The sequence below is a fragment of the Chiloscyllium punctatum genome, chromosome 26 (genome assembly GCF_047496795.1).
Source record: "Chiloscyllium punctatum isolate Juve2018m chromosome 26, sChiPun1.3, whole genome shotgun sequence".
In the NCBI taxonomy this organism is placed as follows: domain Eukaryota; kingdom Metazoa; phylum Chordata; class Chondrichthyes; order Orectolobiformes; family Hemiscylliidae; genus Chiloscyllium; species Chiloscyllium punctatum.
This window is the reverse complement of record NC_092764.1, coordinates 51,882,636-51,897,450: the sequence shown is the minus strand read 5'-3', so window position 1 is coordinate 51,897,450 and position 14,815 is coordinate 51,882,636. Positions and strand designations below refer to the sequence as shown.

At 38.9% G+C, this 14,815-nt stretch overlaps 1 protein-coding gene across 1 annotated transcript in view; it reads right to left on the bottom strand.

Annotated features, from left to right (window-relative positions):
• Positions 1-14,815, bottom strand: part of lpcat2 (lysophosphatidylcholine acyltransferase 2) — a 72,124-nt gene that overhangs the window by 44,794 nt on the left and 12,515 nt on the right. Inside the window, exons 4-7 of the mRNA XM_072547391.1 lie at positions 12,571-12,683; positions 12,397-12,457; positions 11,235-11,293; positions 10,218-10,252 (exon numbers count right to left, since the gene is read on the bottom strand). Of these exons, the coding sequence (XP_072403492.1) occupies positions 10,218-10,252; positions 11,235-11,293; positions 12,397-12,457; positions 12,571-12,683 (268 nt within the window). The remainder of the gene's footprint in view (positions 1-10,217; positions 10,253-11,234; positions 11,294-12,396; positions 12,458-12,570; positions 12,684-14,815) is intronic.

Genomic DNA, 14,815 nt, shown 5'->3' with positions numbered 1-14,815 from the left:
ATAATGAGGAGAACAAAAGGATTTAAACAATCCCTACAATCCCACAGGGTTCTCTTATGTACAGTACTTCAGCAAGGAAAATGCAAGATTGTACAATTCCACTCATTTGAAGTTTGTGGAAAGTGATGGACGTATATTCATCCCCTATTCTATCAAAAAATGCAGACTGTAGTGAACAAGGACATGCAGATTATTGTTATTAATAATGACATGCCTGCACAATGTATTGTACACACAAGTCATACATACATTGTATGCAATAATTTTGGCCTCATGGAGACTATGCCGTTTTATATCAATACAGAAAACCCATCATTATTAATTTAGTATATAGCAACACCCAAAGTGGAATTTCATTCAAGTCCTCAAAATCAATGAAAATATTTCCAGGACATGTGAAAGGCATTCTGATCCCTGTCACAAAAATTGCTGAGAGAAAACTGAAGGTCCAAAATGATGTGTTTCACCATCAACAGAATCTACATTTTAAGGAGTGAAAGACATAACTTAAAATGTTGCAAAACCAGGATAGACTACCAGATATTGACTAAAGCAGGAGAATAAAGAACCACAATCTCAACCCTGTTAAAGTTGCAAAATCCTTCTTACCATCATTGTGAAAGTCTTATCCCAGAGGCAGGGTAGAAGCAGCAAAGATTGCAGAACATTATCATAGCTGGGAGGGAGGTGCCCTGGGAGTACTCAACATTGATCCAGGACCTCATGATGTCACACATTAGGTCAAACACAGACAAAGAAACCTCTGGCTGATTACCACATACTGTCCTCTCTTGACTAATGAATCAGCACGCTGCATGTTAAACACTACTTGGAGGAAGTAGTACAGGTAGCAGGAGAATAAAATGTGTTCATGGTGAGGGCGTTCAATGACCACCACCAGTGATGGCTTAGTAGCATCAGTACAGACTGGGCTGGTCAAGTCTGAACAACGTAGCTGCTAGATGGGTCTGTGGCAAATGGTGATGGAACAAAGAAAAAAAACAGTGAACCTCAACCTCTTTTTTTTTAATTTTCACTCATCGGTTGTTGGCGCCACTACCTGGGCATGCATTTATTCCTGAACTCTAGTTGCCCTTGAGATGGTGGTGAGCTGCCTTCTTGAATTGCTCCATTAAAGAGGGAATTCCAGGATTTTGACCTAACGACACTAAAGGAATGATGATGTATTTTCAAGTCAGAATGATGATTGGCTTGGATGGTTCCAATGTATTCATGTTCTTGCCTTTCCGGATGGTGCTGCTGATAGATTTGGAAGGTACTGTTTGAGTAGCCTTTGTGAATTTCTGCTATGCACCTTATGGATGCCATTCTCTGCTGCTAATGAGCATTAGTGGTGGAGGGGGTGGATATTTGTGGTTGTGGTTACAAGTGAAATGCCTTGCCCTTGACAGTGTTAACTTTCTCGAGTGCTGTTAGAGATGTACACATCCAGGCAAGAGGGGAGTATTTAATCACACAGCTGACTTGTGCCTTGTAGATGGTGGGCAGGCTGTGGGGAGTCAGGAGGTCAGTTACTCATTTGCAGGACTTTTAGTCTCTGACCTGCTCTTGCAGCCATTGTATTTAAATGGTTAGTCCAGTTCAGGTTCTAGTTGATAATAACCACAAGATGCTGAGAAAGCCTGCCACGAATGCAGCTGTCCATGACTGTTTAATTTGAGTGACCAACAAACACATAGCCCTTATGGAGATGAAGTCCCGCCTTCATAATTGAGAATACCGGTCATTGTGTTATGTGGTACTATCAAGTGTTAGATGATATAGACTTCAGTATATCCAGCAACCAAGGCTAGGCATTCATGAGACACGATGGGCCAACTGCAGCAGAATTTAGTCCTAAATACTCTACACCTCATGGTCCAGTATATCCTCCACTCTATCATTACTATCAAGCCAGGGGATTAACCCTGGTTCAATACACAGCACAGGAGGACACGTCAAGAGCAGACCAGATCTTAACTGAAGTTTTAACTGGAAGCTACCAAACATGGCTACTTATGTGCAAGCAACATAAGCAGCAAGTAATGGACAGAACTAAGTAATTCCAGAAGACATGAATCAAATCTAAACTCTGCAGTTTTACCACATCCAACATGCAAGGAGGTGGACAATTACAAATTAATGGAGGAGCAGGAGGATCCAAAAATAGCCCATTCCTCAATAATGCATCATCACAAAATACAAGGCTGAGGAATTTGCAACAATCTTCTGTCAGAAGTACTAATTAAAAGATCTATTTTGGCCTTATGCTAAGGTTGCTAGCATTTGGCTTCAACCAAATTAATTCACTCAACATGATATTAAGAAACAGTTCATTACATTGGACACGGCAAAGGCTATGGGTCCTGACAAGATTCCAGTAACCTTGAAGATGTGTACTCCAGAACTTGTTATGTCCCTGGCCAAGCTGTCCCAGTACTGCTTTTACAATGGCACTTCTCAGACAATTTAGAAAACTACTGTCCAGGGATATCCCTAGGAATGCAATTAAGAAACAGGTCCGCAAGGGTCATAATCTCTGGATTATTGCCCGAGCCAGGTGCAAATTTGCTTAGGGATAAGAAAATTAGAAAGTAAACACGTGCGAAGGGAATGGTGTGCGAAAGCGGGGTTCCATTTCATGGTGAAATGGCATCAGTTTTGGAACAGGAGGATCTGTACTGATGGGACGGTCTCCACCTGAACTGATATAGAACCGGTGTTCTAGAGAAAAAGGATAAATAGGCTGGTCACTAGGACTTTAAACTAGTGAGTCGGTGGGCGGGGAGAGTGACAGGAAGTACAATGGTAAATAAAAGTTAAGTACCAGGTTATCATATGTGCAGGAGAGTTCAAGTACAAAGCAGACTATGAAAGAAGCAAAAAGGAAGGATAAAACAGGAGATTAGTATCCCTATAGTGTGGAAACAGGCCACTTGGTCCAACAAGTCCACATTGACCATCTGAAGAGTGATTTGGAGACGCTGGTGTTGGACTGGGGTGTACAAAGTTAAAAATCACACAACACCTGGGTTATAGTTCAACAAGTTTATTTGGAAGCAATAGCTTTCAGAGCGCTGCTCCTTCATCAGATAGTTGTGGAGAAGATGACAAATAAACCTGTTGGACTATAACCTGGTGTTGCGTGTTTTTTAACTTTGCACATCAGAAGAGAATCCCACCCATACCCTGACACTTATTATTCTACATTTCCACTAACTAATGCACCTAGCCTGCACATCTCTGAGCACTATGGGCAATTTAGAATGGCTGATTCACCTAACCTGCACATCTTTGAGTACTGGGAGGAAACCCACGCAGACAAGGGGAGAATATTCAAACTCCACACAGAACGTCGCCCCAGGCTAGAATTGAACGAATGTCTCTTGCACTGAGGCAGCAGTGTTAACCAATGAGCCACCGTGCCAACCCAATACTATTAGAGATGTTGGAAATCAGGAAGGCAAGAAAACTAGCATAAGGGCATTTTAGCTGAATGCTTGTAGCATTCGTAACAAGGTCGATGAGTCAATGGCACAAATCATCATAAATGATTATGATTCAGTAGCCATTATAGACACATGGTCACAACTGGGAGTTAAATATCCAGGGGTATAAAACTATTCGGAAGGACAGACAGGAAGGTAAGGGAGGTGGTGCATCTCTGATATTCAAGGACAACATCAGGGCAGTAGTGAGAGATTATATAGGTTCTATGGAGAATATGCTTTAATCCATTTGGGTGGAAATTAGAAATTCTAAGAGGAAAAAAAATCACTAATAGGCATAGTCTTTGGTCACCAAATAGTAACATTACATTGGGGCAGGCTATAATCAAAGAAATAACTATTGCCTGTAAAAATGGTAAGCAACTATCATTGGTGATTTTAATCTGCATGCCGATTGGTTGAACCAGCTCGATCAGGGTAGCCTTGAGAAGGAGTTCATTGAGTGTACCCCCGAATGTTTTCTTGAACAGTATGTAATGGAACCGATGAGGGAGCAAGATATCTTCGATCTGGTCCTATGTAATGAGCTGAAAATGTGTTGCTGGAAAAGCGCAGCAGGTCAGGCAGCATCCAAGGAGCAGGAGAATCGACGTTTTGGGCATGAGCCCTTCTTCAGGCTCATGCCCGAAACGCCGATTCTCCTGCTCCTTTGATGCTGCCTGACCTGCTGTACTTTTCCAGCAACACATTTTCAGTTCTGATCTCCAGTCCTCACTTTCTCCTGTGTAATGAGACAAGAATAATTAATGACCTCATAGTTAGGGATGCTCTTGGAAGGAGTGATCACAGTATGGTTGAATTTAAAATACAGCTGGACAGTATGAAGATAAAATCCAAAATCAGAGTCTTGTGCTTAAACATGGGAGACTACAATAGAATGAGGAAGAAGATGGCTAAAGTAGACTGGAAACAAAGATTTTAGGGTGGCAGTGTTGACTAGCAGTGGAAGGCTTTCAAAGCAATTTTTCAAAGTGCTCAGCAAAAGTATATTCAAGTAAAAAGGAAGGATTATAAGAAAAGGGGTAATCTGCCATGGGTGTCTAAGGAAATAAGGAAGGCTATCAAACTGAAAGAGAAGGCATACAAAGTGACCAAGAATAGCAGGAAACAAGAAGATTGGGAAAACTTTACAGGTCAACATAAAGCCACAAAATGAGTTATAAAGAGAACCAAGATAGAACATGAGAAAAAACTAGCCCAGAATATAAAGACAGACAGCAAACATTTCTATAAATATATAGAATGAAAATGAGTGGTTAAAATAAACATTGGCCCTTTACAGGATGAGAAGGGGCATTTAGTTATGGGATATAATGAATTGGCTGAGGCATTGAACAGGTGTTTTGTATCAGTCTTCACAGTGGAGGACACTAATAACATGCCAGTAATTGACAAAGAGAAGGTAGGTGAGGACCTGGAAACTATATTATTATTATAGAAGTGGCAGCGTTGGACAAGCTAACGGAGCTAAGGATAGACAAGTCACCTGGCCCTGATGGAATGCATCCCAGGGTACTAAAAGAGATGGTGGGAGAACCAGCAAAGTCACTGGTGGTAATTTTCCAAAATTCACTGGACTCCGGGCATTTCCAGCAGATTGGAAAACATCAACTGTGTCCATTGTTTAATAAGTAAGGTAGACAATGGGGACTTTATAGACTGGTTACCTTAACCTCTGTAATGGAGAAGATGCTTGAGTTTTATTAAGGAAGAAATAGCAAGGCATTTAGATAGAAATGCAGACGCAGCATAGGTTCATGAAGGGCAGATCATGCTTAACTAATCTATTGGAATTCTATGAAGACATTACGAACAAGGTGGACAACGGGACCCAGTGGATGTGGTGTAACTAGATTTGCAAAAGGCCTTCGAAAAGATGCTACATAAGCTAAAGATGTATGGCATATGGACAAAGTATTAGCATGGATAGAGGATTGGTTGACTAACAGGAAGCAAAAAGAGTGAGAATAAATGAGTGCTATTCTGGTTGACAATTAGTAACTAATGGCGTGCCTCAGGGATCAGTGTTGGGAGTACAATTATTCACAATTTATATAGATGATATGGAGTTGGGGGATCACGTGTAGTGTGTCAAAGTTTGCATGACACTAAAATGAGTGGCAAAGTGTACAGAGGACTGTGAAACTTTGCAGAGGAACAGAGATACTTTAATTGAGTGGGCAAAGGTGTGACAGATGGAATGCAATATTAATAAATGTGAAGTGATCCATTTTGGTAGGAGTAATAGTAAAAAGGATTAGTAAAAAGTTGCAGTATGCTGCTATGCAGAGGGACCGCTGTGTCCTTGTGCATGAATCACAGAAGGTTGGTCTGCAGGTACAACAAGCAATTCAGAAGGCAAATGGAATTTTGTCCTTCATTTCTAAAGGGATTGAGTTTAAAAGCAGGGAGGTTATGTTGCAGCTGTATAGAGTGCTGGTGAGGCCACACCTGGAGTACTGTGTGCAGTTTTGGTCTACTTACTTAAGAAAGGATGTACTGGTACTAGAGGGGGTGCAGACGAAGTTGACTAGGTTGATTCCGGAGTGGAGGAGGTAGGTTTATGAGGATAGATTGAGTAGAATGGGATTATTTTCACTGGAATTTAGGAGAATGAGGGGCTTCTAATAGAAACATATAAAAATATAAAAGGGAATAAATAAGATATATGTAGAAAGGATGTTTCCACTAGCAGGTGAAATCGGGACAAGACGACATTGCCTCAAGACGGAGCAGATTTAGGACTGAATTGAGAAGGAACTTCTTCACCCAGAGGGTTGTAAGATCTATGGAATTCGTTGTCCAGTGAAGTAATTGACACTACTTCAGTGAACGTTTTTAAAGATTTTTTTTATCAATTAAGGAATTAAGGGATACGGTAAGAGTGTGGGCAAGTGGAGTGAGTCCACGAAAAGATCAGCCATGATCTTATTGAATGGTGGGACAGGCTTGAGGGGCCAGATGGCCTACTCCTGCTCCTAGTTCTTATGTTTTACCCCTTCCAAATGGGAGGACAAGTTCAACCAGGCCAGCTACTACCTCAGTCTACACTTGATCACCAGTAAAGTGATGGACAGTGTCACCAACAGAACTATCAAGCTGAACTTCCTTAGTTATAACCTACTCAGTGTCACACAGTTTGGGTTCCGCCAGTGATAATCAACTCCTGACCTCAATAAAAGCCTTCGTTCAAAACTGGAAAAAAAGAAAGTTCTAGTCTTGAGTTTGGTGGGGGGGGGGGGGGGGGGGGGCGGGCGGGCAGCGGAGAAGAGATTCATCTGGGTCCAGCTTCAAGGAGCCCTGAAAATAAAAGTCAATGGAAATTAAGGAAAAACTTCTCTGCTGGTTAGAGACATACCTGGCACAAAGGACAATGGCTTTGGTTGTTGGAGTTCAGACATCTGAGCTCTAGACCATCTCTGTGGGAGGCAGTATCCTAAGACCAACCATATTCACTTGCTTCACTAATGACTTTCCCTTATTATAAGGTCAGAAGTGATGATGTTTGCCAATGAGTGCACAACGTTTAACACTATTCATGAATTCCCAGAGACTGAAGCAGTCCACATTTAATTGCAGCAAAATTTAGACATACCCAGGTGCAGGCTGAAAAATGGCAAATATTATTTGAGCTATGCAAATACTCAGCAATGCAATCTTCACCGGGAAAGAAGTTAAACATTGCACCTCGACATTCAATGGCATTACCATCACTGAACAGCTCACTAACACCCTGGGGGTTTGTAGCGACCAGAAACTGAACTGGACTAGCAATATCAGTACAGTGGTGAAGAGCAGGTCAAAGGCTGGAAATTCTGTAGCACGTTACTCTCTTCCAATTCTACCATTTAGAAGGCACAATTCAGGAGTATGATGGAATATTTCCCATTTGCCTGGCTGAGTGCAGCTCCAACATCATAAGAAGCTTGACATCATCCAGAACAAAGCAGCCTGTTGAACTGGTACCACATCCATAACCATCTGTTCACTTCAACACTGCTGAATAGAAGCAGTGTGTACCATTTAAAAGGTGCACTGCCAAAATTAAACAAAGCTCCTTGGACAGTACCTTCCAAAGCAATAACAACAACACCTAGAAGGACAAGAGAAGCAGATACATGGGAACACCAACACACCTGTAAGTTGCTCTTTAAGCCAATCATTATCCTGACTTGGGAAAATATCATTGTCCCAAATTCCTGGCATCCCTTCCTTGATAGCATTGAGAGCTTGCGCATTCCAAATGGACTTCAGCAGTTCAAGAGACAGCTTACCTTCTCAAGGGGCAACGAGGAATGAATAATAAATGTTGGCTCATCCAGTGATACCTCCATCCCATGAATCAGTTAAAAAAAGCCCACATAGTTTTCATGTTTTAAATCAGCAAGGAAAACATACAGGAAAAAACTTACTTAAGAATGGAAAGATATCAATATTAATTTACACAGCACACGTGATACAGGAGAGTTTGCATGCTGATGTGGCTAGGAGAGTAAACAGGGGCTCTTTGGTATCCTACTAAGCAGGACATGATGGAAGGTCAGTCTATGATCCAATAAACATATCCTGTGGCTAACTAATATCTCTAGAAGATTTGCCTTGACAAAACCAGGAGAACAAAGAATCGGTCTTCTGTTGAAAGTCATTTGAGAACAATTATGAGCCTGAAGGAGAGAAACTTTACCAATTAAGTGATGTCATAACTCAAGTGAACCTATGGAAACATGAACCCATTGGAATCTTGAAGCTACAGTGAACTGTTTCCTATCAAAGCAGTAATTGTGTGGAAAGAAGGCTGTCAAGTATATACATGTATTGTGGTTTATCAGTGGTGTTAGAACATTAACAAGGATTTGTCTTTTCTGAAATTTACATTATTAGTTACCTAAGTAATGCTTAGTTAATGCTGATTGTCACAGTATAAAAGTTTAAAACCTTAAAAGGAACTGAACAAGATGTTCAAGTTGGCAATTAAAATCGCTGTTTAAAGTTGTATCTACAGGGATCACAATAGATTAGATTAGATTACTTTTAGATTAGATTAGATTACTTACAGTGTGGAAACAGGCCCTTCGGCCCAACAAGTCCACATCGCCCCGCCGAAGCGCAACCCACCCATACCCCTACATCTACCCCTTACCTAACACTACGGGCAATTTAGCATGACCAATTCACCTGACCTGCGCATCTTTGGACTGTGGGAGGAAACCGGAGCACCCAGAGGAAACCCACGCAGACACGGGGAGAATGTGCAAACTCCACACAGTCAGTCGCCTGAGGCGGGTAATGAACCCGGGTCTCTGGCGCTGTGAGGCAGCAGTACTAACCACTGTGCCGCCCTAATTTCAAATAGACAGATTTGAAATAGAAACCTTCAGAGGAGTCAGCATTGATTCGAGGAGTTGATAACATTTTCAAAGATTTCATAAGGAAGGGCTTTTGGAGATCGGTTGCAACTTCAAGTTGATATCTATCAAGGCTGAGTTTCTCTGAAGTATTACCAAAAGCATTCTCTATGTTGGCCCCATTATCAGTCTGTCAAAAAATTTTAACTCATGCAAAACCGTTGTTCAACTCCTATTCTGTCCAAGCCTAATGTGCTTGTTAATTCACACAAATTCTCTATTCTTCAATTCACACATGCAGCTCTCTCTGCAACTTTACCCCTTCTCTCCACCTCCTAATCTCCTATTTGGCTAGCCCCTCTTTTCTCCCAACCTCAAACTCAGGATCTTCCATGAGATCCACCATCTGATCCCTTAACTGTAATGAGCTCTACTAAAGGACACAAGGGGTAAAACTCCACAAAATTGTTGTTCCAAACTCAGAGCCGGAAGACATTTTTATCAACTATTCTACTGTGGTCACTTCAAATAGTCAAAATATTTGCACACATGCAGCACTTTTCTTTTTGTCGAGTATCTTTTGTGATTAACATAGGTCCAAATGCACGATGAGCTCATGATTTCACCAAAGTTTTCAGAGGAAATACAAAATTAAATAACCAATCAGCATTAAAACATGATATGGAAACAATGATTGAAGGATGACACAAAGTAGTTTGGGGCCGAGTTATGATGTCAAGTAATAATGCACAGAGGGAGGAAAGTATGAAAAAAGGAAAATGAAAAGAATAAAATTGAAAAGAAAAAATTCTTAGCCCTATGTCTATTTTACTTTAGTATTTTTCTGGAAGATGGATGACAAGAAAAGAAAAGCTACAATGTTCCCTGACAAAATGACTCACACGTTCTCTTGCGTCTCGTTTGACTATGAATATTAACTGAGACAGAAATTAACACACAGGAATTTAAGCACTATGAATGATCACATTTTACTTGAAGTAGTTGGCACCAAAATAGAAAAGCACTTCCCATCTCTGCTTAGTGCCAGGTCACCTTATTCCTAAATATGGTGCCACAGTCATAAGTACTGAATGGCCAAGCAGCTTTCTAACAATTTGGAAAGACATTTTGTTCATTGTGGAAACAACACTGCATTGATTTTGCTCAGCTTCTTCCCCTATTAAAACTTCCACAACATTTCATTCATCTTCAACTTTATTTATTTTGTAAAGAGATATTTTACATGCTCCTATAATTTTACACAGCTTTTAACAGAATCTTGATATAAACCCTCAAGCTGGTTTATTACCAGCCATTATTCAACTTGTCTAAATTACAAAATAAATTACACTACAAAACTTACGCATTAGGTCCTTGCCAAGTCCAAGTAACTGTGTCCTGTTGGAAAATATTTTTAATAATCAGTTTAGCCACTTACAACTTAATGCTTGCGAAATATTAAACATTTGTGAACGCTAATCAAAATTTAACGGAGTCACATATTGAAATCACAACTTAATTGTTGTGAAATTGGTGAGGAAGATCTAAGAATAATTTGCAGCTTGCTATAAAGAGTGTAGATACTATACAGAGTAAGTCACATGACTTTAGAAGCACTTCCTCAATCAAATAATGAAGTTATTCCAGTGCAACACTAACATTCATACAGCAACGTGAAAAATTGCCCAAGTTCCAAATCTCTCCAATATCCATAAGTAAACACTCTTGGGAGTCTTTAGACAAAGTAACATTTGAGATAATGTGGCTTGTGTTGACAAATGGTTGTGCATTTGTAATTACATTACTTACACTTCACAAGTTATGATCTGGTCATACTTCTGACAGTCACATTGATATTTTTACTGTAATATGTCAATTTTTTAAAGTCACATCTTGTGACATGATTGATGTTCCACGTGTTCTATTCGGATTAACTGAAACTGTAGTTATTTATTTCAATCTATTATTTTGAACACTTTAATATTTATACAAGTCAAATAAACTTACATTTTTAAGATATAATAAACAAATCAGAACATAAATCTTAGATCGACTGTTTCCTGAAGAAATGTTATTTGAAAGTCCTCAACATTAAAATGTTGAGCTTAAAATCTTGATGTTTTTGAGCAATTGCCTCAAGCAACTCAGGAGAAGCTAACTAGTCCCTTTACTTAAAGAGACTGAGTGAACTGGCACAGTTTCAGCCAATAGTGAAAAAAAAAGACTCATTAGTTTTTTAAAAATAAAATTACACTCTCTGACAGTGGCACACTACAGAAGGTAAAAGTTGCACCCATCTTGTATCTATTGTTACAACAGATTTAGGGACCAGATGAGATGGAAAATGAAATAAAACAACATTATACACATAAAAACTCACCAGTCTGTTTGGATATCGAATAATTACAGGCTGAACAGGGACTCCAGGAATAAAAGCACCTGCAAATATCAGAAACAGTTAAGATTCTAATAATTATTTGAAGCTAGAAAACATTAAAAGTGTTAATAATTCTTGATTTAAAATTTTGCAAGTATTAAATGTCGCGACTGGAGAGACCAAAGATTGAATAATATGGCAAGATATTGTGTAACATGAATGCGATCTTTGAAAATTTGAGAGATGAAATATTTGGACCTTTTGGCATTCGTTAAGTTTATCCTATCCCTATCCAGTAACCTGCTACAAAAGGCAGTTTTAGGAGGGTAATAATTAATATTTGCCCATAAGTAAAATAGGTTTTCCAATTAGTAATAGATCATCAGAAATCCCTGTGAAAATAAGTTGATTTGCGAATTACATTTGCTCAGGGCTTTGAAAGAAAATGAATTCTTACCACATATCAGATATGTGGAAAGAAATGAGGTTTGATATCTTTATAAAGTAGATCCTTTCACCCCGGGTGGGTACCAGGGTGGGCTGTCCTAGAGGTGGTTGAAAGGTATAAGGGCAGACCGAGAACTGGAAGGTGTGTAGGGGCGGGCTGCCTTAGAGTGGCCGGAAGGTGGGAGGGACGGGGGCTTGCTGGGTCTGTATTGTATGCACTGTTTTCATTTAACTGGATTGGCTCTTTACATACAAATGTCATTGTTGATGTCTTTTCATGTTTGAAACTGGGATTTCAGGTTTGTCCTCATCTCCCTGTAAACTGGTTGACCAGTAGGGTTTGGGGCCTGGTTTTGCTGCTCCTCTCCCTTGTAAAGTTGCTGTTGTATATAGCTGTAAATGTTAATTGTTTTTTGTGAACTGTATGTTTTGTAAACTGTTTTGTAATTGCTCAATAAAATAATAAAAAAAACAAAGTAGGTCCTTCTACTAATTTACTCAAGTTATATTAAAAAAAAGTCAAATAGCAAAAAAAGTACAAATTCAAATTCCATCAATTGCTCTTTCGTAGTTTTAACTCTTTCTTTACTAACTAAATAGGATATTCTTAGTTGGAACTATTGAACTCTGATTACTCTTCAAATTTTAAAGTCTCTGTATAAAAATTGCATGTGCACAAGGATACGAGCATAAAAATTTGACAGAACAACGAGCTCACCTGATTTAAAAGTGATGAGGCAGGTACGATTTGTACAGGTACCTTCTGGAAAAATCATCAGCTTGAAAGAAAAAGAGTAGTATTTCAAAGATGCATACTTAAAAATGTACCAGGTCTTTAAAATAAACTGTCAGAGTTTAGACAATCATATTTAGTTATGTTTGCTTAAAATACCTGAGGCCATTTTCCTCTGGATTGTGCACGCTTTGTAATCTCTTCAACAGTTTTCCTTCGAGAATTTGTCTCTTGGCGTGATACCAATACAGGTTGAGAACACTGCAGTAATACTAATGCACAAAACAGAAGGACTTACAAACTATTTCTTCTCTCATTACACTATTTTAAATCAGTCACATTACCTGAAAAAAAAACTTGAAGAATAACATAGTTAGTGGAAGGTAGAAGTGCAAATTAACGTAAAGAATAAAGTTCACCTATTCAAACTGAAAACCTCAATTAATAAGGCATTGATATAATTTTGACTACAATGGTTTTATTCAGTCCCATGTTACACACTGTGTTGTATGATATATTTTACTTAGTACTTTTTGCTCTGCCTCTGTTAGGCTACTTAGAAATTTTTTTTTTCAGTGCTTGTAGTTGAGTTCTTCGGTAAAGATCTAATTTTTAAAAAAAATACTTGACATGAAGGAATAAAATTCTCAGTAAGGGATCAAGTTTCCACTTTGAACAGTCACTTTAAACATTAAGCAATTCTGGTTGGGAATATTGTCAGATTGGTGTAGAATAAAGCTTTTTCTGCTCCAGGCCAACAATGTACCAAACTTTTCCTTCGAAAGGACTTTTAATGCAGAAATCGGATTTTGTCTTCACTTCTACCACCAGGCATCATTTATGGCTGGTAATTGGAAATGCATTCCAATCATTTATATTAATATAGCATCTATATAACAAAGCATTCCAAGGCATTTTACAAGGTCACAATAAAACAAAATATGAAATTAATCCATGTGTGAGAATTTCTAGGTCAGGTACCCAAATGTTTGATCAGAACGGTAGTTTTAAGAAGTATCTTTAATGAGCAAAGTATGATAGTGGAGTGTATGAAGGGAATTTCAGAGTTTAGGACTCCAGTATTTGAAGACTTGGAGTGGAACAGAGATGTTTAACAGGCTAGAATGTTGTAAACGAAGATCTGATGGAGGGACGAAGATCTGCAGGAAATTACAGGGATGGGGAAGAGTAAGACCATGGATTGATATGAAAACAAGGAAGAGAATTTAAAAACCGAAATGTTAATGGAATAGTGTCAATCTACGTCAGGAATGAATGGAGCTGGTTTGAGTTAAGATATCAGCAGAGTTTCAGATGTTCCCAAATTAACAGGGTAAAACATGGGAAATCAACAAAAGTGAATGGAATAGTCAAATCTAGAGATGACAAGAATTTTATAAGTAGGGATCAAGTGAACTTTACTCTTAACTGGAAGCAGGCAACTGTGGGCTGATACATAGGGGGTCAAATATCACTGATTACAAACAAACTAGCCCAGTGTCAGACTGTTGTCAGAGGGGGTAATGGAGTAAGTTGTTACAAAAGGGAATTTAGATCAGGAACTGGAAACAATAGTTTCAGTCTTCACAATAGTAAATTGAAGAAAATATTTGTGCATCCAGTAACTGATTTGAATAAAGAATCAAATTCTATTGAATTACTAATCTCAGTTTTTCTTTTAAAAAGGTACATTTTCACTTAACAGAGACACGATTCAGACACAACCTAAAAGTTGAACAAAGTCCTAAGCTGCTTCACAGTGGTGAACAGAACAGTCACTGAACCAAAAATAAGGAAAGAGATCAAAACTTTATCGGGACTGATTAATGTCTATACATCAAACTACAAAAAGACAACAGTACGAACAGATAAAAATAAGCAAAAATGTCCTGGAGTTATTGCATTTTGTCTTAGACCAAGGTTGCTTCTTTTAAACTCACTCATGAGATGCATGCTTCACTGGCTCAGCAGGCATTTATTGGCAACCCAGATTGTCCTGGGGAAGGTGGTGGTGAGCTGCCTTCTTGATCACCTGCTGCCCTTATTAGCTGAGATGCAGACAACCCAGTCACACCTCCAGACCAATGTCTGTTCACAGCCAAAACTCACTTGCTGGTACAGTTGATCACAAAGTTGAAAAACCTGATCCCTTCCTTAGCTTTGACACTCTGATTACATACCTGAATACATAACCTTTACTGTCTTGAGTGACCATTAGTTTTTCAAACAAAAAACTTAAATTTTACTAAAATGCAATTTGTTTTACTGAGAGTTGCGAAGAAAAAGTTAAATTGTGACAGTGGGAATTGTGGTGGGAATCGAAAGAAACAAATGTGTATAATAGCTCACTGATGTGCGCAATAGTTACAAGGCAAAATATCATCGTACTGATAAATATCATGGT